Raw genomic sequence first — 23479 nt, forward strand, 5'->3', positions numbered from 1 at the left:
TCTTTTGCCATAAAGCATTTTTATTCTTCTTGCATTGCTAAATTGTCTACTACAGTTACAATTGGAAGCCACAAATCGTGCACCTAAAGCAAATTTGTTACAGACAGTGGTTTTACATCTTCTAGACTGTGTAGATCCCCCAATGCTTAAACAACTAGTCTCACAAGCCATGCATTGCTGCAAATCTCCACACGAGATGTGTGTGCGCAAAAGCTGTACGTCATCCCCGTAGGCCCTGCTTGCTTCATTGCCAATGGGGCCACTTCTTAATGATGTTATACAGGGTGTTTCCTGGACATTTGGTGGATCCCAGCTGCCGATGACCTTTCAAAATATAGTTGGACTTCAGCATCCCTTTGGACACGGCACACTTGATGAGCTGTTGAGCAGCGTTAAGAGCTTTTGTCCCAGGGGCCACACCTAGAAGAGAACAGCACACAAGTCCACAAATGATCAGTTTAGTCTACTTTATACAGCACCTTCCTCAGTTCACCTTCTCTTTACTCTTTACAAAGCATAAAGCAAGCAGCAAACATCTGATTGAAATGCTTAAGACATGCAAGGGAAATAAAAAAAAGCTGGGAACACAATGTCCTCTTTTGTAAACAAACACAGGCTCTTCCCAATGTGCTGAAGGCATGTTTCTGCATGGAATCATAACCTTAGAGTGGCAGTGTTGACCCTTAAGTTAAGTTAAGGAGCATCAAGGAGACTTGTGCCCTTTTGACGGGGTTCCCTCATCAGATATGTCTAAAACACACGCTACCAAAACAGAGATCAGAAACCTGCTTCTGTGACCGTTTAACCAACAAATAAGAGAATCTCATATATAGTATGGATAGCAGGACCCCCCTTTGAAGATAGGCAAGTGGAGTTGTTTTTTTGTCAAGCACTTGGTGATTGGATGACCCAAACAGCCTGGTCTGGCTTACGACCCAAAAAGATTTTTACATTTACTTATTTAGCTGATGCCTTTATAAGGGCAACTTACAACATTTATAATACAATTCTTTTGGTTTTCCAATCGGACAACATGCAGGTCAAGTGACTTGCTTAGGGTCACACAATGTCAGTAGCAGGATCTGAACCCACAACTTCAGGGTTCGAAGGCCAAAGCCTTAACCACTACACCACATACTTACGTGTGATCTTTATAGGTAAAGCAGAGGGTACAGTTATATTCCAGAGACAAGCATGTTCAGAAAGGGTGCAAATGGACAACACCTGGGCAATGGAAACTGCCTAGAATACTAGGTAGCTTTTGGGAAACAAGCAGAGTTTATGTGGGAAGGTAAAAAGTCCTGGGTTGGTATAATCTGTCACACATTCATGCACACAAATGGCAAGAGGCACCAGGCTTAGCGATGCGTGCTGATCTCTGTCCTGCTTTGGTGTTCCCCATGGAAGGGGTCCATGGTTCATGGTCAGCTTCAGACTTCTTAGAATACAATTAACATTTGCAAACATTAATTAATGAGAAGATCATTTCAAAGTAACTAAGTTGTAGAGAATGAGTGTTATTTACGTGTGCTTAATGCTCACCACCTGCTGAGTGTGTTGCACTACTGAGAGACTTCAGAGCTGACACAGGCAATGTCAGCCTTGATGGTGACAAGTTTGATTTCACAAAGGTAGTTTTAAAGTTATAGAAAGCCTGGAGAGATGTGGAAAATTAAAGCATCAGGACTTTCTGACATTTGAATTAATTTGACTTGGCCTTTAAATATGACTTTTCAATAGTGTTGATTGTTGAAATTTGCAAAAGAATTTTTTTACAGCGACCTCATGCACCGAATATTTCCCTGGAAAAATCATCAAGCAGTCAGTGTAGACATTTTTGTTTACCCAGTACCCCATGATGCTTTGCAAGGCCAGTGTGACATCACAGGGCTGTAGTAACCATGCACAGAACACTCATGCGTGTGTACTGTAAACATACTTCGCCTCACATTTTATGTCGCTGCACAGTTTGCTTTGCACATCTGCAGCTGCTCCAGCTGGATTTTTACCCCACATGTCTTTAAAAAAAGTAAAGCAAAACAATTGGAGGGGTACATTAGCTGACCACAATGAGAATATTATAAAAATCTGCATACATTCGTTGAACGTTGTGTTTTCACTGTTCAATTAAGCATGATATGCTCTTTGGTGTGTGGCACAGATCAGGTACTGACAGGCATAGACCCCCAAGTATGTAACGCTGATCCCTCGCATCACAGGCTCTCTGATGGGTGCAGATACATACCGATACACGTATATCATCTACTGGTACTCTGAAGACCAAACAGGGAAGTGCCAGAAATTCACTGTGCACCATGTCCATATAAAGGAAAGAGGTGCAGGCCAAATGCATGTGGATTTAGTCATGTTGTCACACCTAATCAAACCAAGCCTTGATGGTATAAAAATAATAATAATGAAAGATTTATTACTATTTACAGGGTGTTTCTATCTTTATGATGGAGAAAAAAATGTAAAGGATCGGCACAGAAAAGAATCCAATAAGTGTTGGGACTACAAAAAGACATGCCAGCTACATCTGCTGCATTGTATCTGTGCAGATCCTTTGTACTTTTTCTTCCATCAAGAAGATAGAAGTGCCATGTAAATAGTAATAAATCTTTCATTGTCATTATTATTATTTCACAGAGTTTATGGTTTGTTGCAGAAGCATTAAGCCTGTGCCCCTTTCCTTTATATGGGCATGGTGCATGGCATGCAGCGAGCAGAGTGCAGTTCTGGCTGCCAAGACTTGAAGATTGATTTGCACTAGCCTCTTTGTGACATGGCCAATCAGTTCTCCGATTATTGTAATTGTACTGTACTGTATATATATATACACTGCTCCTCTGAGGCCTAGAACTGAAAATAACACTTTCTGTACACTCCAGAAGCCTCTGCCTCAACAAAATAGGTTAAAGGCTTTAATTTCAAAAATGCTGAACTGGGGGAGAAGAACCATGAAAACCTCTGGCAAACCAAAGCAAGCAATACAAGTTCACACTCTCAAAATTCTTATTCAAAAAGCAAGGCCCAAATTCAAACCCCATAATAACAAAAAATGCCCTTCCTATACGAATTTATAATACAGTAGCCAAAAAGTGAGTCAATGAGTGAAACTATTAAGTAATGCTATAGCAGCCATTCCAGGGACTGTGGACTTAAATAGCACTGGGGCAATTCCCCAGCTACAGTGCCAGGGACCCCCCGTCTCCTATGTTCAACATACTAGAACGAAAAAACACTATATATGTAGTAACTATATAAACTACAATTATTGAAGTTGAAAACCAGAATACATTACATGAAAATAACAAGTGATTAATAAAAATAATATTGGAAAATGATCAAAACATATCACAAAAAACATCAAAACACACAGCACATGAAATTTGACAAACGTGAACAAACCAATCAGTCCATGAAGCTCGTTTCTTTACCTAATAACTAATCTGTTCCAATATCTCACCTGGATACTTCTTAAATGTTGTCACGATATCTGCATCATCTGCTTCATCTACCTGTGTTGGTAGTTTGTTCTTGATGACAACAACTCTTTGTGTATAGTAGTGCTTCATGACTTCAGTCCTAAATGCTCTTCTCTTTAATGCCCTTGAGTACGTGATTCCTTGTGTAGTTTAACCCATTTCACTGGATCTACTTTATGAATGTCATTGGGAACTTTGAAGATCTGGATTAGGTCCACTTACGCAGTGTCTTCTGCTTGATCCCAAACAGGTTTAATTCCCCAAGTCTATTGGAGTACAACATCTCCTGAAGTTGTGGGATGCACCTACTGTAGTTCCTGTCCTCTACACAGCTTCTGTGTCTTTCTTGTACTGTGGTGACCAGAATTGCACACAGTACTCCAGATCAGACTCAGTAGTGCATTTTACGTAGTCCGAGCATAACATTCCTCAATTTATATGTTTGACAATATAACATTTTTTTTCCTTTTTTACAGCTTCTGTGTATGCCTTGGAAGATGAAAATGCTGTGCCAACATAAACCCATAAATTCTCTTCAGAGGTTGCCTCCTGTACGATGGCCTCTCCCATTTGTATTTATGAGTGATGTTCCTTTTGCCTACATGTAGCTCTTTGCACTTTTGTACATTAAGCTGCATTTTCCAAGTGTCTGCTTAGGTCTGAAGAATGTCCAAGTCTTCTTGACTTATTTTTGCAGTCTCCTTAGTCTTTTCCATTCTTCCAGTTTTGGTATCAGCTCAGAAATCCACACGTTTACTAACTACATTGGAATCAATGTCATTAATGTAAATCAGAAAAAGTAACGGCCCAAAGACAGACCCCCTGTGGGGTTCCACTAATCACCACCCTCTGTGTGGAGTATTCCTCTCTTATCTGTACTCTTTGACTCCTGCCAGTTAACCAACTTGAGGTTACCTCTGATGTCTACAACTTCATGTTTTAGAATGCTTGTTTGGTGTGCAACTCCATCAAGGATTTTTATGTCTGTAGTACTAGGGTGTTGTACCGTGTTAGCCAGTATGAATGTAGTGAGAAGTCAAGCAAAATGACACCTTTATTTGGCTAATTGAAAAGATTACAATACACAAGCTTTCGAGGCAACTCAGGCCCCTTCTTCAGGAAAGATGTTGCCTCGAAAGCTTGTGTATTGTAATCTTTTTTAGTTAGCCAATAAAAGGTGTCATTTTGCTTGACTTCTCAAGGCTTTTTGAAAGACTTGCTTTGTTTTTTGTCAGCTAATGCAGCAGCCTGCTCTTCCTCTTATAAACGCATGTTCGCTGTTATTCAGTATGTTATTTTCCTATTGGTACTTTTCTAATTTACTTTTTATCATAGTTTCCATAACTTTACATGGTACACAAGTAAGACCTTTTGATCTGTTATTAGCAAGACCAATTTTGTCTCCCTTCTTTAAGACTGAAGTCACATTTGCAACCTTCCAGTCCACACGTACTGTTCCTTTCTCAAGTGACTGCTCAAATATGCCTAATTAGGGTTTATAAATGACGTTTTTAAGTACAACTGTTAAAAATCCCATCAGGTCCAGGTTTTGTTTTAGTTTTCAACATAATGAAGGTCTTGATGAACACGTGACTCTTCTACTGTCCAGAGTGGTGGCTCTGAGGCTAGGGATCTGTACTGGCAATCGGAAGGTTGCCGGTTCGAATCTCATAAATGCCAATAGGGACTCTGCTCTGTTGGGCTCTTGAGCAAGGCCCTTAACCTGCAATTGCTGAGTGCTTTGAGTAGTGAGAAAAGCACTATATAAATGCAAAGAAGAATTATTATTACTTTACAATTTTTGAAAATGGTGCTTGTTTTGACTGCTGTATGGTACATTTCATTTGTTTCTTCCTTTACAAATACTTGGGCAAAATATTTGTTCAGCTTATTTGCTAGTTCCTTTTCATTTTCAATGAGAACTTGATACTATTGATAATATAAAATTGACACCAAGAGAAGAGCGCTTTTAAAACTATAACAATAACTTTGTAAAACTACCTTGAAATGCTATTTATCATTCTTTATTGCACATAATATGAAAATTAGCTGTTGTCTGCCTGCCGTTGCTGTTGGCTAACCAAGTGAGCTTAATGGACTGAATGCTCTCTCATATGTCAAACCTCTTACGTTCTTATGTACCCCTCCAATTTTTCTTTGGTGCTGCTAAGAGAAAATTAACAGTTTGTATGAGCCATCTCTTAATTTTTTGTTATTTACAGTTCAGGGCCACTTTAGCCATGGCATAGTGATGGTATTGTCAAACCATTTATCCATATTCTACACCTTCTTTGTACAAATCGGTGCACTTTTCTGGGATTACAAGCTGTTTTTATAGACTGGAGCCCACCACAGGAACATCAATTATTGGTGCAGGAACCGACCCTCTGAGGGGAAAGGAGCAATCAAAAGGATGACAACCAACAAATGAGTTCTGAAAGCCTCTCAAAATGATGTACTAATGTGACTGTCTCTAAGAAAACAGATTCCTTCATAGTAAACATCTTGGATCATAACATAACTAGATTTTCTGGAACCCATATTCCTGTTTTATTAGCTGAGTAAGCTAATGGCAAATGTTGTTTAGCCTGTGTGTTTAGCTTTCAAAGCATTGACAGTTCACAGTGGCTACCTCAAAAGTAAGGCAAAGTCACTGCTGCAAGCAAAGATTTAAAGTTAAAACTGTGCAGTTCTGTGACTTGGTTTGTCATTAAGGCAGCACAGTGGAGCAGTGACTAGTGCTAGAGACTCATCACTCTAGGAAGCTAGGTTTGAATTCAGGCTCAGTCACCGCTGGTGTCCAGTTTGCACATTCTCTACGTGTCAATGACCATTTTCTCAGTTTACTTTCTCATCTGCAAGACAAGCAAGACGTGGGTGGGGGTGATTGACCAAAGGTGGGTGAGTAACTGTATCCTGTTTCCTGTACTGCAACTAGTACTTCTGGGATGAGGCTGAGGAACCTCAAGATCATTTAATTGAAGAAAGTGGGCTTGAAACGGTTTGCGAGTAGGTTTGAATTAAAAAACAGACAAGTCATTTAGTTCTTGTCAAGCAGAAAGTTACTATTCTTGCAAAACCTCAGTCAGAGTGCAGCTGATGCCAAGAAGATCCACTGAAAAAGCATGATGAAATTTGATTTCCACATGTAAGAACGGGGGTTGATGAGGAAATACTGCATCTGTAGTTCAGGAGAAGAGAACTGTCCTAAACAAAAGCTGTTATTTCAGCACATATTAAGCAAATTGTGCTACACAAAAAGCTAAATCTAAAACTGATAATTCAGCTTTCATTGCTGGCACAGAGAATTTACTTTAACCACAGTTACAATTGCAATTTAAAATTTCTGTAAAGAATATGGAGAGACATACCCGTGAAGTTTCCAAGGAAGCAGATGCCGTAGCCAACACTGTTGTAATTCAGTGTGTGGGCACCCAAGGTCTTCCACCCTCTGCCTTCATACACATTACCATCCTCGCCAACAAGAAAGCTGGAAGACAATATTGCATTAGCGACAAATATTTATTAATTACAAGAAGACTAAGACACATGACACTTTATGTATATTATTATACAGGGATTCCATAAAGTCCGTGTCCAATTTAAAATAGTTGTTACTTTGTAAGTATATGTGATAGAAAGAATTCGTAAAAAGGATTGGAAAGCTTGATGTATCTAGTTTTTTTTTAATCTTTAGAAATTTTATTTTTGCCGTATTTAGGGAACTGAAAATCCATATGAGTCTGCTGAACATGAAAGAGATTCTCCCAAAATCAATGTGTGGTGTGCTTTGGGAAAAAAATCAAGTCATAGTGCCATTCTTTTTTGGGGTGTGTTGTTAATGGTGATAGTTATTTAGAAATGCTGCAAAATTACTTTATTCCTCAACTTGGACAATTACGACTGATCGAGAATACAATGTTTCAACAAGATAGTGCTCCTTGTCACTTTGCTTTGCATATTAGACCGTTTCTACATGAGAAATTCCCTAACAGATGGATTGGAAGAGGTGGACCATTTTCTTGGCCTCCACGTTCGCCAGATTTGACTCCACTGGATTTTTTTTATGGGGACATGTGAAAACGAATGTTTATTCAACCAAACCTCGATCTATAGAAGACTTGCAAGCTAGGATAACTGATGTGGTTGCTGGTATTACTGAAAATCAGCTTGAAAATGTTTTCAGAGAAATACAGAATCGTATTACCCTTTGTATTAGTAATGATGGTGGACATGTTGAAAATTAACAAGAACAATAAAAAATGTAAGTGTCTTCTTTCTAATCCTTTTTACAGATTCTTTCTATCACATATACTTATAAAGTTACAATTATTTTAAATTGCACATTGACTTTATGGACACCCTGTATATGTTTCTCTTGTTAATTTTGAAACATGTTTGTCTTTGTTACATTTCATGTCACGTTTGTACTTATTTTATAGCGTGCTGAGCTCATAAGTAGAAGTTTACTTTAAGAATAAACTGAAATTATATTGATTCTGAATATGAAAGAAAGTGTAAATGACAAAAACAAACAGCTAACAACTTTCTGTGCAGAGCCGAAGAAATCTGAACTAGAATGTCATCATCCTCGGCTGTACAATGGCCTGTTGCTCAGTACTCATTTATTCAACCTAACTGTCTTTCACCAGTTCTAATACACTTAAATTATATGGAGATGACATTTAAAATTACTCTGTAATGACAGGAAAGGTTATTGCAGCAGGCGTTGTAATGTGATATTTCCACTTGAGGATCTTCTTCAGAAAAGGTTTAACAAAGAAAACAAGGAATTAACAGCTTGCTGTTCATTTGCTCCTCTATTCCTAAAAACATTGCAACTTTAAATCTTTTTCTTTAGTACCTTTCCATAGTAATTTATTTTACATTCGTACAGTTGGTGTATTGGCATGTGAAACTTGGTTGCAGAGAACCAGCAGTGGGGACTGAACGGTGAGTTTGTTTGGATGGCCATATGATGCCAAAGTGCTCCTTTTTTATGGAATATAATTTTCTTTTTGTCATGTCTTTACAGTGGATATATAGTTGTTTCCTGCTGTCACACACGTGTGTTTAGGGGACAACCAAAGGGCCTGAATAAATGTAGTTCCACGCCGGACCAGGGGGTAGCGAAGTGTGCTAATTCTCTCTTTCAATTCCTTGAAGACCATTCTCGGGAAATCCCGCCCTGTTCTGGGGCAACCAACAACGTCATTTCCGGGTTCCAGTCCTGATGACATCACTTCCCCTGTGGGGGTTAAAAAAGCAACCATCTTAAGAGGATACTCAGTTCTGTTTTGGACTGAATCGTGTGAACATGTCTTTGCTTTTGAGCAGATTTTGCAGCCAGGAAATATTATATGGTGGCTGCCCCAAACCTTCCCAATGTCTCTTGGTCGTTCTTCTTACACTGCATACTTATACATTGTAAGTAATATAAAAAAATATATAGGCAAAAAAAATTTCCAATAACCCAGAATGGAACTTCATTCCTATTACAGACCTGCTGTATTGTAGCCTCGCTTTGTGACACATGAGTATTATTCATTCTCCACCAATGTCTCTGCTGAAGTCTCCACTCAGGGTGTTGCTCCTACTCACACCTGAGAGAGCAGAGATGAGTTGTGAACTCAAAATCTTGGAATTAAATGGAAAGGTTGACGGAAAGCTCAACTAAACAGAGAAGCTCTGCTCAGCTAGCTGCCACTTGCATGTGTATTGCACAAGAGTGAACTCCCACCCCCATGTTAGCAAACAGTAAAGGCCCATCTGTCTTACCTGTAACCAATATCGCACCATTTTCTGTTTTTCATATGGTAGCTCTGGACATTCCTCATCTGAGCAGAGCAGGTAGAGGTGCTGAAACAGCGATTGCCCTCCGTGTGGTGGATCACGGCATACGTCATGGGTGGTTTCAGGTATGAGGTACACTTTGAGCGCTGTCCTCCCCACTCTGATCGGCTTATGATGCGAGGGCAGCCTGTTCAGTGAAATGAGAGATGGGCCATTCAGCATGATGCTAAAAAGAATGCTGCCCTAATCCTGGGCCTTCCTACACTTGTGTTAGGTTGCTTGGTTGGAATTGGGCTTTCATTGGCTGAAGTGCATGAATGTGTTTTATGATATGGGAAGAGCCTGACATGTCCATTTAGCCAACTGCAAACTTTTCCTACAAAGTAAAAAGACTTGTTTGGGTTTAGAGAGTGGTTGGCAGTAAAGGCACAGGGGAGGCTGTCAATAAGACACTAGTGAGCTGGCTGCAGTAAGCGCTTCGAGTTACTAAAATAATAGAGGCAGGTTCAGGAAAAGATTGTATTCTTGTGTTTATACAATTAAAAATTCTGCACAGTAAATAAAAATATTCCTTCATTGGTTCAGATATATGCAGTAAATGCTGATTGGTTATTTTAGTGTGAAGCACTTATTGGCTTTGTTTAGTCTGTACAGTTTTATATAACCATGTTTCTGAGATTGGCAGTATAAGTATATTTTATAAATTGCTATACTATAGATTTCTGACCCAGGATATATTACAAACACACCATTACTTATTAAATATTTTAGAGATGCACTAATATAGGAATGCTGTTAATGATAATATCTATGTACCCATCTGCCAATGCTAATATGCAAATTTATAAAACACAGAAAATAATAAGACTACATCTCTCTCTGGATGAGGGTTACAGAAATATTAACATTTACTTGTATATGTTTTCACTTTTGCAGACCATATACAATCATTGAAATGCATTGTATCTGCTATACCACAAAGACTGAGCAAATTAGTAGTGAGTACTTGTGGTGTATCGGGTCCACAGCTCAAGTCAAAAAGGCCACTTATTAAATAAATAGTCGCTGCACTCGCGGCTTAGAGAGGGGACGTGGTAGTGTGGCCGGAGCGGTTCCCGGGTGAATTCGTGATGCGAGCAGTCCTCACTTAAGTGCACAGGTGAGGAGTCATCTGCATCCGTAATTGATGCCGGGAGCTGCTAATTGCCACACCTGATCCACGTCCCTGTGATAAATAATAGAAGCGTGAGGTGGCTGAGGGAGGAAAGAAAGAAGGTTTTAAATAAAAGCACTTTTGCACTTTTTGAACCATCCTCTTGCTTCATTGTTGTGCCTCACTGTCCAGCTCATCAGTGACATTACTGACGGTGTCGGGTTTGAGAGCTCCCAGAAGGAAGATGGGAGCATCGAGCAGAACCTGCATCGTCACATTTGGTGGCAGCGGTGGGATGAGCTGACAGTGGGGACCGAAGAGCAGGAGACAGAGCAGCAAGCAGGATTGGTGCCAGAATTTTTTAAAAAAGAACCCACGGACCCAAGCTGGAAGTGGACATTTTAAAGGACAGAGCTTTTTAATGGACATTTATTTATTGATTGTGTGATATTTGCCCGGACACCACCAGTTGGAGACCACATCTTTATACAAATCTCTTCTTTATTTTCTTCTCCACAACACAACACAGTCCCTCACAACAACACAGTGCCTCTAGCCCCAGTCACCCTTCTCCTGGGCCTTCTCTCTCCTCGTCCCTGGGCCACCTGTCCTCTCTCTCCATGGATCTTCGTCCTGCTCCTGCTCCCGACTCCAGCTCACTGATAGGAGGGAGGAGGCCCCATTTATCCTCACCTGGATGAACTCCAGGTGCTCTACCTGATGTCACGTCCTGGTATGGTGGAAGCGTCAGGAGAGCACCTGGAAGCACTCCGGGTGACCCTGGAAGGATTGTCCTCCATGGGTGTGGTGGAAGTAAATAAGTCCCAGGCTCCATGAGGCTCGGGGCGCCCCCTGGCGGTGGATACGGGCCTCCACGGACTTCAGCCTCCCTGCTCCCCTTCCGTGGCCCTCTTCTGCTCCAGGGCGGTTGCCCCCTCGTGGACCGGAGGACAAATATGCCACCTCTCGGTCCCTCCAGGCGTCTGACCCCCAGCCATGTATGACAATTGTTTTTATTGTCTTTTTAAAGTTCTTATTCTTTTTATGTCCTGTTTTTACAATGGGGGCTTGGGTTGGTTTTATTGTGGGATTGTTTTAGTGCTTTTGTTTTAGTGCAGTGGTAGTGTGGCCGAGCTGTGTACCTGGGCCCACTTTTGCACAGGGTTGGCAGTGGCATGGAGCCTTTCTGTGCAACTGGGGCTTATAGAGGGAGGAATGTGGTGTATCGGGTCCACAGCTCAAGTCAAAAAGGCCACTTTTTAAATAAATAGTCGCTGCACTCGCGGCTTAGAGAGGGGACATGGTAGTGTGGTGGGAGTGGTTCCCGGGTGAATTTGTGATGCGGGAAGTCCTCGCTTAATTGCACAGGTGAGGAGTCGTCCGCATCCGTAATTGATGCTGGGAACTGCTAATTGCCACACCTGATCCACGTCCCTGTGATAAATAATAGAAGTGCGAGTCAGCTGAGGGAGGAAAGAAAGAAGGTTTTAAATAAAAGCACTTTTGCGCTTTTTGCATCATCCCCTTGCTTCATTGTTGTGCCTCACTGTCCAGCTCATCGGTGACATTACTGACGGTGTCAGGTTCGAGGGCTCCCAGAAGGTACTGATAACAGTACTGATAACCAAAAAATACACCAGGTTTACCCTAAATGGGAAACTGTGCTGAAGGTTGCAGTGGCTCCATTGTCCTGTCACCTGGTGTCACTGGAGTTTCTTAGGGTGTCCCCTTGCCCACAGAAGGCTTAAAGGCCAGTTGCTGCCACAGTCACATAGTGGCTGTGTTTGGTAAGCAATCTGGGGTGCTACCAGGGAGGTAGGGGGAAACAGAAAGGAAGATGAGGTAGAAAGGAGACAATACTGTGGTTTTCAGGTGAGCAACTTGACAAGTCAACTGGCTAGTGACTTAGGAGCTAACCCTTCTGCAGAACCAGACCTAGAGGGTTTGTTTTGTATTCAGCCATTTCAAACTCTCTGTTTTTCCTCTGTTTATCCCTTTCTTTATTATTTTGATGACTTGTATACTGTTGGTCTATCTGCAGCATGAGGAGGCACTTTCATAACACACTATAACTAGGCATCAAGCCATCCTTAGTCTATCAAGAGTTTTACGTTGACTCATCAGAGGTTCATTTTTGTACTCTTAATCTATAGTATATTGTGTTGAAATCAGTCAAATATGTAAAATGTCTGCCTTATTTAACGCCATCATTTTCTGTTTCACTTCAATTTGGCAAGGTCTAAAGAATAATCAGCCAAGCAAGAAGAGTTCTCAGACTTCCCAGCAACAGTCTCTAGGTCTTCCTGAGGAATTCTGCAGTGCAGTGGCACTCATATGATAGGCTTGTGTGACACACATGGCAATGGAAGTTCTGTTAAGTTCATCTATAGCTACTGATTCTAGTAAAGGTTATGAGTGACAAGGCTTATTCTATTTGTATTAGGCGTAAGACAGGATAACACCCATGATGGGGCATCAGTCTTTTGTGGAACACACTCATACTCACACACACATCTGCCCTCACTCATACAGAGCCTGCTTGGAGTCACCAGTCAATCTGTCATGCACACCTTTGGGATGTCGACAGGAGTATTTTGGGAAAACACACACACACAGGGAACATGAATTCTTGAGAAAAAAAGACACACACTTGTTTGAAATGTTGTTCCTTTCCAAAAACGTATCAATTTTAGATTTGCATTGGGTTTTAAATTGATAAATGGATATATTACCTTAGAATTTGCTTTGCTGCCTCCTGTCACTTTATACTGTATTTTTCTATGATGTAAAAAGAAATTCTGTAAAGAAGGCATGACTAACTATGTGCTTTCAAAACTATATCATGACGCTTTGAACTGAGAAAGATATGTCACCAGATTGCAGTCCAAAATAATAAAAAATGTAACCTGTGGTAAACTTTTTCAAACCGGATATGGAGTGTGAGTAACGAACAGGTAGCTTATCAAACAAACTTATACAGCTTAGCACTCAGTTTTGAAGGGGTGTGAGCATATCCTTATAATATCAAGTATGTTTGCAACCCTGTGGTAAATGCATGAATAAATGAACGGCTCCAATAGAAACAGTAGCCAGAACAGAATTTATTTAAGAAAAATTAAATCCAACCCAGCAGTGTCTGCATCATAGTCCATCTGCTCACAAGATCTGTTGAATAACACTGAAAATAAAAACATTTGTATCAAACGTTCATGGAACGACATCCATGAACTTTTCATACAAATGTTTTTATTTTCAGTGTTATTCAACAGATCTTGTGAGCAGATGGACTATGATGCAGACACTGCTGGGTTGGAACAAACATTTTGACATTAATCATTGATAATGATGAATTTTCTTTTTTCTTCCCAATAATTTTGTGAATTAAAAGCACTTATAAGTATTATTTTTATTTAATGACTGTATTCAAAGGCTCATTTTGTTGCATAATAAATTGGCAGCATAGCGGCGCAGTGATTAATGTTGCTGTCTCTCAGGATTCCAGTCTGTGCTAAGTCATGAAGTTTGAAGTTTGCACACTTTTCTCATGTCCAGCTGTTTATTTTTATTTATTTACTAGTGATCTGGCACTTTGAATGTTTAAAAGCCTGTATAGCCGCTCTCCTTTTGTCTCACTGCTTTGTCTCTCTCTTCTCCCGCAGACATCCTCTGCTCCTGTTGGGGGCCCCGCACTTATGAAGAGGAAGATTTTCTATCCTTTTAATTGAGAGACGGAACTGTCTTCTCCGGCTACACACGGAACTCGATTCACTCCTGAAAGAGACTTCTGTTTGTTTCTGTTTCTAAAATCTCCTGTGTATCTTTAAATCCGAACAATATATTTGATCTCTTTTTACTGTTCCGATATTTCCCCGAGTAATAATTTCTGTTTGTTTGCAGTAATGCGATCTTTACAATCAATTTTTGAGACTTTTGAATTTTCATACTTCCATTATCTCTAATCTACTCTGCATGTGTACCACGCCAACATTTTTGAATTCTTTACGACGTTCTACTTTGTCATCTACTCTTTGTCTTTTATTTCCGGCCCTGGGCCTGGTTAAATCTGTTGGCACAAAGTCTCATCTCGCGGGACGTGAAAGTGTCTCACTGAGAAAGTCACGTCTCATCTCTCTTCCCAAGATTTTTTTATTATAATGGAGAGATTTGTCTTCTAGTTTGCTCTCACATCCAAGACATTTGCAGCTTGTGTATGCCTGTTCACCATGCTGAGCTGCCATTCTGTCCAGGGTTAACTTGCTTTCAATAATGGCAAGATCTGACTAACTGCAATCCTAAACTGGAAAAAAGTAGGCCTAGAAACTGGATGGATCGACATAGGAGAACATGTCTGCTCTGAAGTTTGCAATTGGAAATACTATATATGAGAAAAACTGAAATGAACTGGTTCCTACCTTGTGCTCAGTGCTGGAGTGAGGTGAGATTTGAAAATGAATATACAGTATATATATTTGTGTGTCTAAGGCTTTATATTTTTTTAAGTATGGAAACTGAGTAAATGGGCCTACTTTGTTCCACTGTGGGGGACCTGGTACTATGTCTATTATTATTTTCTGCCTTGCTTCCAATGCTGCTCGAAAAGCTCTGATTCCTACAACCTTGGAAATGAACTGACCAGGTTCTATACAGGAACAGATCACTGGATATAACTCTCAACAATCATTTAAGGACATGTGTGACAGCTGGCACTGGAACATCTAGAAGTCCACCACAAGGAATGTAGATTTGTTATTAAGGACAGTTAAGCTAAACAGGAAAGATCTTATTTATTAACATCATGACCATTACCAAGACAAACACATTATAAAATAATATCTGTCTATCCATGTTTAAATAAAGTAAAATTCCATTTTTAAAGCAAAAGTCTATTTTCATATTACCCACGGAAGCTAAATACATCAGAAATGGTGGGTTTATTGATAAGTAAAGAACACAAGAAAGAGAAAACACAAAGTACAATGTAAGCACAGAAAAATAAAACTAAAAAAATGCTTTCTCTAAATAGGTCTTGAACTTCTGTCTCCTGGAAGGTGTGGCTCTCCTTAATATCCACCCTCAAAGCACTAGTAAGAACTCCCTTTCTTGGCTCCCACTTATCTCTCTCACACACTCATAACTCTGGCCTCTTTGGCCCTTCCATTGCCTGTAACTGTGTTGATGACTCCAGACTCCATTGTACCTCTAGCGTTCTGTTTCTGTGATAACTTTCAGTGTAACAAACACCCCCCTGTCATGTCACTGGGATACAAATCTAGAACCTCTCCTGCCAGCTTCTGCAGTCCCAGTACCCCTGAATGTTCAGCTGTCCCTAACTGTCTGATCTTCCTGTTGACCATTATCTAAAAGAAGCAATCAAGTTCAAATGCTCAGAATGGCAAACATGTGCTTTACCCTTTCTTTTCCCATCGAGGGGCCACGTGCTGCCACCTGTCAGCCAGGAGGTCATGTAACTACTTGAATGTCAGAGTTTTTAGTATCTGGAGTACATGCTTCTTAACATCCTGAGGTAAATGCATATGCATATCATTTTACTGAGGCCTAAACAACAAGGCATTTCTCTCTCTCATCCTTGGAGATGTTGTTATGCTTCCAGACAAAAAATATATATATATAAAATAAATGCACATCTTAATATATATAAAAAATGGATAGGTTATTATGAACACATTATTAAGCAATATTTTAATGTTGTATGATTTCTTAGAAATGATAACAGTTCTTTAAAAGTATATCTAATGTAGTGATTCGCATGTTTGGCCCTGAGGGACCCCTGTAACTGCAGGTGTTAATTTCAAACAATTTCATAATCAGTAGATCAATTATTTTTAATTGATCTCATTGTTTAGTAAGCTGTCCTATATTTATTTTCTTATTCTACAAAACTCATAAATATCTGCATTTTTGCCAGAACTTTAAGTGATACAGTTTACTTTGCCATTTTCTTTTATATTCAGTGTTTTCTTTAGAGTTTGCTCCCTTCATTGTATAAAACTGTTAACAACTTTGAATGTTAAAAGGGTGCAATTTCATCAGTGCCATATTCCCACTATTAAATTGGAAACATCATTGTGGTTTTCTATTATTTTTTCATGATTAAATTAAATTTTTTTGGTGTGGTTGGACCTTTCTGGGTCTTGGAGCAATGAGATCAATGAATTAATGAAAAATATTTTTTCTTGGGCTGAATGAAGAATCACTTGTCAGTCAGTTTGTGAGTCAATCGGGGGGCATGTGTGTGTATTTGTATGTATATATTCACCTTAATAAAAGGATAAGTGTCTGTGTGTCTGTCTGTGTGTCTATCCAGTTTCTATGTCTCTGACATTCCAGTAGATTGCGTAACACAAACATTAACAAAGTGTTTATTAATCCCATACCAAATGGCAGATGACATTGCCTGGTTCACTGCAAAGGTTAATGCTGAAGTCTTTGATGGCTAGTTAGATTTCAACCTGTCTTAGATAGGTAGCATAGTTAGTATATCTCTCTATATATAAAATCCAACATACATCTGTCTGTCTGTCCGATTTTCACGCGAGAACTACTTAACGAATTTAGATAATTTGCTTGAACATTCTGGTTGATTTTGTGACTTCTCTCATTGCGCTATGTATCATAGTTTGCTTGCGGTACCAATTTATTTGCTCAAATCAAATCCACTTAGCTAGCGAACAAAAGAACTACTTAATGGATTTCCAGTTGATTTTGCAAACTCTCTCATCACGCTAAGAATCATAGTTCGCTTGCAGGAGCGATATATTCACACTAAGCCGAGACAGAGACTGTGGGCCGAGGGGAGAAAGAAGCGTGACGTGAGGAGTAGGGAGCCGGTCGGGGCCCTCCTCACTGTCCTGTTTCACTACCTCGTGGGCAGAGCCGTGGGGGACGGCTAGTACAGTATATTTTATATATAACAATACATGTATTCACACTTGCATATAGTATATGTATGTACATACAGTATATACTGTACTTAATGCAATTGTCTCTGTGTAGAGAGAGAGAGGACATTCTCCCATACAGTCTGGCAGTCTGGACATTAGCCGTGTGACAACTGTGTGTTTTTGATAATCTTGTTTTTCAGCTCTGCGCTAACAATTAGCATCTTTATACTGTATACATATTGTCTTTAATATAGAGGACTGAATTGCTAAACATGAAATATTTTAAAAAAGAAGGGAATTTGTATCCCTGATAGTGGCCTTGTGTTTTTCATTTTAGTTAAATCACGCAATGTATTTTAATGGTAGTGTAAATTCCATGCTAAAGAAACAAGGAAGAAAGTTATAAAAACAGCATTTTCGGGATTAGCCTTTACCAGTTTTGATAAATACGTACATCTTTCTTATCTGTCTCCCATAGTCTAATGATGTAATGAATACACCTTTGTTTTTATAAACATGTATATTTATTTTTTCTTAAGCTTGCATTCTTCCTAAAGATACCAGGAGATGGTTCAGTAGTCTAGGTCTGTGAATGTGACTCCCTAACTGAACCAGAAGATAGAATTCAGCTCCGGTTAGTTGCCATATGAAATAGTAACACACAACTTACCTTCGCTGCACAGGAACAGGGTGAAAACTACAAATGCAACTTTCATTTCTGTAAAAAAGTGAAGGAAAAGTTACTATATTGAAGGATCACACCTTTTAAAACTAGACACCTAATGCCCCACTCAGATAAGATCTGCACCTATATCACTCTCATTCACATTTGTAAAATATAAAGCACTCAAAATCTGATAATTATTATTTTCCCTCCATGCGTTGTTGAGCCTGCTTAATCCGCCATTGTGTCATGGAGGCCAGCGCATGCAGGATTTATAAAATTGAGTGGTATCTCAATAATTGTATGTCATCATTTATTAGATCAGATGGAAATTATTTAATTAAATTACCACAACATAACTTGTGTGTTTTTTATCGGTATGTTAGTGAAATGGAGTTAGTAAACTACAAAGGTAAATTGAAGCAATTAGTATTACCAGTTAAACATATTAAATAATGTCTGCAATTCACAAGGTTTAACAAAATCATAAAATATGAATTTTTATCTTGTAACCACACTCAAAAATAAAGGTGCCACAGAGTGATGCCATAGGGGAACCATTTTTGGATCACAAAAGACCCATCCACATGAAGGCTCCAGGAAGAACCTTTACTTATTTAGACAAGCAGCAGGATCCATACGGTAAGTAAACATGAATAGATGGTAACAGATTTATGAAATACCAATGTGTCCTGATTTTAAACGGACTCTTGCTGCGTACAATAACATGGACTAAGTCCAGGTTTTCTGTATCTCTTAGTGTCTTGCTAGGCTACAGTAAAAATTGTTTTTTTCCTATAGATTTCCAGAATTAAATTGTTCTTTGTTAAGCAATAGTTCTATGAGGAACCACATGACCTAGTAAAGAACCATAAAGTGCCCTTTACAGACCTGTTATTTTAAAGAATGTATACACTTATTTTAAAGTGTACCGTTGTATTTATTAAGACCATTTGATCACATCCCAAACCCAACAAGGACACATAAGCAGTCCTCTTCAAAAAGGCACAGAAGTCACAGTAAAGGGCAGCTGTAGACATATTTCAATTTAAAAATCCATGCTATTAGAGGGAAATGGTCAAAAAAAGAAAACTTTTCTTCTGAGAAAACACGTTGCTTAATTGGAGTGGTGGCACTGAGGTTAGGGATATGCGCCGGCAATCAGAAGGTTGCTGGTTTGAACCTCACAAATGCCAGAAGTGATTCCACTCTGTTGGGCCCTTGAACAAGAACCTTAACCTGTAATTGCTCCATCTTGGGTATGACATTAATGTGCATCCAGCCCTGCAAACAGGTCCCCCAACTTGCAGGAAAATGGAGGTTGGTGGTGGGATTGGCACTCCAGCCCCTGTAAAAAAACTCTCACTGTTCGGTGTTGTGTTGAGGTGTTTCACGACTGCACTTGGGTTCTAATTTGAGATCCTGCAGTGGTTTGTCATGTGGTGGGTGCAGCAATGCGCTGTATCAGTACATGCTCTTAACCTCTCCTATCTGTGAGTTGCTTAAGGTCTTTTCTGAACCTTGTGTGACAGGTGAAGAGTACTACAATTAAAGACAGTGACCTTTGGTTTGTGTAGTAAAAAAAATGCAAGTGTCTGATGCTGTCGCTGAAAAACTGAGCAAAAACAAAGGGACTGAATTATGAACCAGAAAAACATGCATGCAGGATTTAGAGAATTGAATAGTATCTGATGTGATGGGCAGCCATGGCCATTACCAGACCAGGACACCAGCTGGATGGAAGAAGCAGGGGAGAGACCAGCAGCAGTGCACTACCTTCCCCTGGACACTAGAGGGCAGCCCTCCTGTGTGGCTGTGCCACCATTGAATCCAGCAGGGCATATTGGGTTCCATGGGGGCCACCAGGGGGAGCTGCAGAGCTCTACAGGGGGCTCTCACCAAACGAAGCTTGCCAGCAGGAGGAAGAGGAGGAGGAGGCGGCAAACGCAGATGACAACTAGAGAAGAAGGAAGAAGAAGAAGGACTCTGTATTTGGTGCTTGTTGTGGGGAGTGATGGAGATGTGCTCCACATGTGAAAATAAACGTGTGCTGTCCTCAACTTGTGTCTCTGCCTGTCCGTGTCGGGGTTGGGGCAGCTGGAGTGCCCCTGGTTTCCACACTGAATAACTGAATGTTATCATTTGTTAGATCACATGTGAATTATTCCATTTTTGGTAATACTTACTTTTAGTGTACAGCATAGTCAGGGAATAGCTGGAAGCATGGAGTTCCGTCTGTTTCATGAGCTCAGCACTGGACAAAGTTTAAGATTCTTAAGGTCAAATATTGACATACATCTGATATTTTTGCCAGATTGCATTTTACTGATTGGTCCAGTGGTTGGCATTCATAGCAGCACAGCTCCAAAAGGCTATTTTGAATCCTGGAGCCATCACTGTCTGTGCAGAGTTTCAATGTTCTCTCTGTTTTCCGTGGGTGCTCTGTTTCTCACCCATATATTCTAAAGATACTAACAGTAAAGTAACTGCCAGTTTTAAGTTGGCAAAGTAGGAGTCGGGGTGGGTGACTGCAGCTCTGTCTTATGATAGACTGACCTGCTGTCCAGGGTTGGTTTTGAGTTTGGAAAAATGGATGGATACAGGCAAGATTTGATGGCGATTTTTTTAGATCTAATAGAATGGGTAGAGAAAAAAAGCAATAGGATTATTAGAATGCAGAGTTTGATATTCTGAGTGTTTCACATGAACCAGCGGCCATTGATGGAGCATTCCCAGAAAACACAACTTTTTGTTTTCTTATGTGCGATTGTGCAATTAAGATGGACTGTAAACAGAGTGACCCGCATCAGTAGTCACTGCTTAGCTGTGAGGCGCAGAGAGCGGAAACCCGACTTTCAGCTTGTCATAAGGATGGACATACATTTACAGTAGGTGTCTTTTTTCAAACGTATTTAAAGGAAAAGATCTTTTTCCCGGCACCAAATGCTGAATGAGGAGTTTTTGCAGCTCTTTGTCAGGTTGTTCACTGTTGAACCGCGGCGTCTTGCAAAATAAAAACCTCCTTTTGGCTCCATAGTGCTTGGGGATTTATAGGAAAAATAGCATGGACAGTGGCGTGATGATGCTGAAGCTTGCCTGCAGCCGACCAAACCCCCCACCCCCCCGATGAGATGAGGCGCGGCCGGCCACACGTGGCAGAGTGTCTTTAGTGATAAGAGCCCACCCGCCGCCCACACCCCTCCAGCGGCTGATGCGCCTCCCTGGCACTCTGTCTCCCTGTTGTCTCTCCATGGCCGTGTGCGCACAGGTGCCCGTGTCCTGGTGTCTGCAGGACTTTGGAGATGAATGAACTGCTGTGCGGCGGTCTTTAACCTGAGAGCGTTCGTTTTCAAGCGTTTCGGCCATGGCAAATGTACGAGGAGTAACCAGAAGTGATATCTGGGTGAATTTGACCGATGTGTACCCTTCGTCTGCTGGAGATGAGCCAACGCGCTATCCCGAGGACTTCTTGGGGAGTGTGGCCGGAGAGCGGTTAACAGACAACACAGGGGGCGTTGATGCCACTCTCTGGGCTACAGGTGCCGTCCCCGCCTCTCTAAAGGATGATTTTTGGGATTCTCCCCTGAACCACTGGATTAACGTGTTTGTCGGCTGCGTCCTCTGCTTCACCATGCTAGGTCTGGGCTGTACAGTGGAGGTGAGCCAGTTTGGGGAGCACATCAGGAGACCCATTGGAGTCTTGCTGGCCCTCATCTCTCAGTTTGTCATTATGCCCCTGGTGGCCTTCCTCCTGGCGCTTATCTTCTCGCTGAACGATGTGGCTGCTATCGCCGTGCTCCTCTGTGGCTGCTGCCCTGGAGGGAACCTCTCCAATATAATGTCTGTCTTGGTGAATGGAGAAATGAACCTCAGGTAAGCGATTTCGGAGAGGGCACCTTTCTTGTAGCTTCACAAAAAGTTTCAAATACTAGCAAATGTAAAAAGTGGGTGAGCAATGCAAAGAGGCGTACAAATGTGTTATAACATTAACAAAATATACATAAAATGATCGGAAATGACAGTTACGATTTTATGATGTACTGCACTAAAACGTATTTTCTCTGAATTGCTTTCTAGAATATGAAGTGTAGCTCTCCGGTATGAATTTGTAATTTAAAACGTGTCTGATCGGAAAATATATTAAACTGTAACGACCACTTCTGGAGAATTCTCCGAAAGTGCGCTCTCGATGGGTGGTACATTACATTATACAGTATATCTTTAGCAAGTCTAGTTAATCTACTGAATACTAATACACGATGTTATGAGAACTATCTGTCATTAAACAAATGTTTCCTTCGTTTTTTTTTCCACAGCATTATAATGACAATCTCATCCACGGCGCTGGCTCTCTTCCTCATGCCGCTCTGCCTGTGGCTTTACAGCCGAGCCTGGATTAACAAACCTGTGGTGAAGCTCATGCCCTTTGGAGCCATCATTCTGACCCTGTGCAGCACCCTGATTCCTATTGGACTGGGGGTTTTAATCAGACACAGGTACAGCAGAGCGGCTGACATCATCTTGAAGGTGACTACTGCATACTGGCTCCTGTTTTTTTCGCATCAGTTACCATTAAAAAGGGACACGTGAGTTAGGGTGGAGATTAGAGATCAAGGTGTTTATACCAAGGGGGTGGCTCCAACGCTTATTAGGGGCTCGACACACCTCTAGGATAATGCATTTACTTGAACATTATTGTTAGATGGAACAATACTTGGCCATAGAGGGAGTAGGGTAGGTTGTAAGAATGTAGAACGGGAGGAAAAAGGGCTGGGCTCTCAAAGAAAAGGGTCTGGAAAGGAGCTGGGGAGAGGGCTCTCAGAGATCAGGGGATGGCTGCCTGGGATCAGGGACTAAAGCCCTGGAAGCCCCCCAAACGACGCAACTGGTATATATCGCAACGTGGTTGGCTCAAGTAAGGCAGCTAAGGGCAGTGTACACGCTCAGTGAGCCCGTCGTGCAGGTGACTGCCGCTAAGGTGAACCCAGAAGGCTGGATAAGGGTAGTTTTACGTCTAATTTTTTCTAGTACAATTAAGTTTTTAAATATAATTATCCTAATCCATACCTGTCTGATACGGGACTAATTATAATGAGTACATTCTACCGGGCCAGGCCCTTTAGCAGGCGGATCAAACTTGATCTCAGAATCAGAAAATTCGTTGTACCCACCTCATTACCCCACCAACAAGCGACCACAAAACGTCCTCAGGTGAAGCCACGCCCCTTTCAAAGACGTCCGTTTCATTACGCATTGATCTCCAAGGAAGGTCGGCTCGTCTTAGGAGGCCCAGCTGTTCTGCGCCGTCTTCCAAACGCCCGTTAGGTGAAGCTGCTTGAGCATTTTATGTGTAAAAAAAAACTTTAAACCGCCCTAGTCCGTTACATCACATTAAAATGCATTTTCAAACGATCTGAGACTTTTTAGAAGATTGAGTGCATTAAACTCGAGCTTTTGAAAATTTCTATTCACCTTGTTT

At 40.7% G+C, this 23479-nt stretch overlaps 2 protein-coding genes across 2 annotated transcripts in view; one reads left to right on the forward strand and one right to left on the reverse strand.

Annotated features, from left to right (window-relative positions):
* LOC114652037 (peptidoglycan-recognition protein SC2-like) overlaps positions 1-23479 on the reverse strand; it is a 26219-nt gene continuing 2740 nt past the window's right edge. Inside the window, exons 2-5 of the mRNA XM_028802201.2 lie at positions 18007-18054; positions 9267-9468; positions 6860-6978; positions 1-420 (exon numbers count right to left, since the gene is read on the reverse strand). Coding sequence (XP_028658034.1) covers positions 245-420; positions 6860-6978; positions 9267-9468; positions 18007-18052 — 543 coding nt within the window. The 5' untranslated portion in view covers positions 18053-18054 and the 3' untranslated portion in view covers positions 1-244. The remainder of the gene's footprint in view (positions 421-6859; positions 6979-9266; positions 9469-18006; positions 18055-23479) is intronic.
* slc10a4 (solute carrier family 10 member 4) overlaps positions 21194-23479 on the forward strand; it is a 13900-nt gene continuing 11614 nt past the window's right edge. Inside the window, exons 1-2 of the mRNA XM_028802200.2 lie at positions 21194-21873; positions 22317-22527. Coding sequence (XP_028658033.2) covers positions 21365-21873; positions 22317-22527 — 720 coding nt within the window. The 5' untranslated portion in view covers positions 21194-21364. The remainder of the gene's footprint in view (positions 21874-22316; positions 22528-23479) is intronic.

Source organism: Erpetoichthys calabaricus, chromosome 5, assembly GCF_900747795.2.
Source record: "Erpetoichthys calabaricus chromosome 5, fErpCal1.3, whole genome shotgun sequence".
Classification (NCBI taxonomy): Eukaryota; Metazoa; Chordata; class Cladistia; order Polypteriformes; family Polypteridae; genus Erpetoichthys; species Erpetoichthys calabaricus.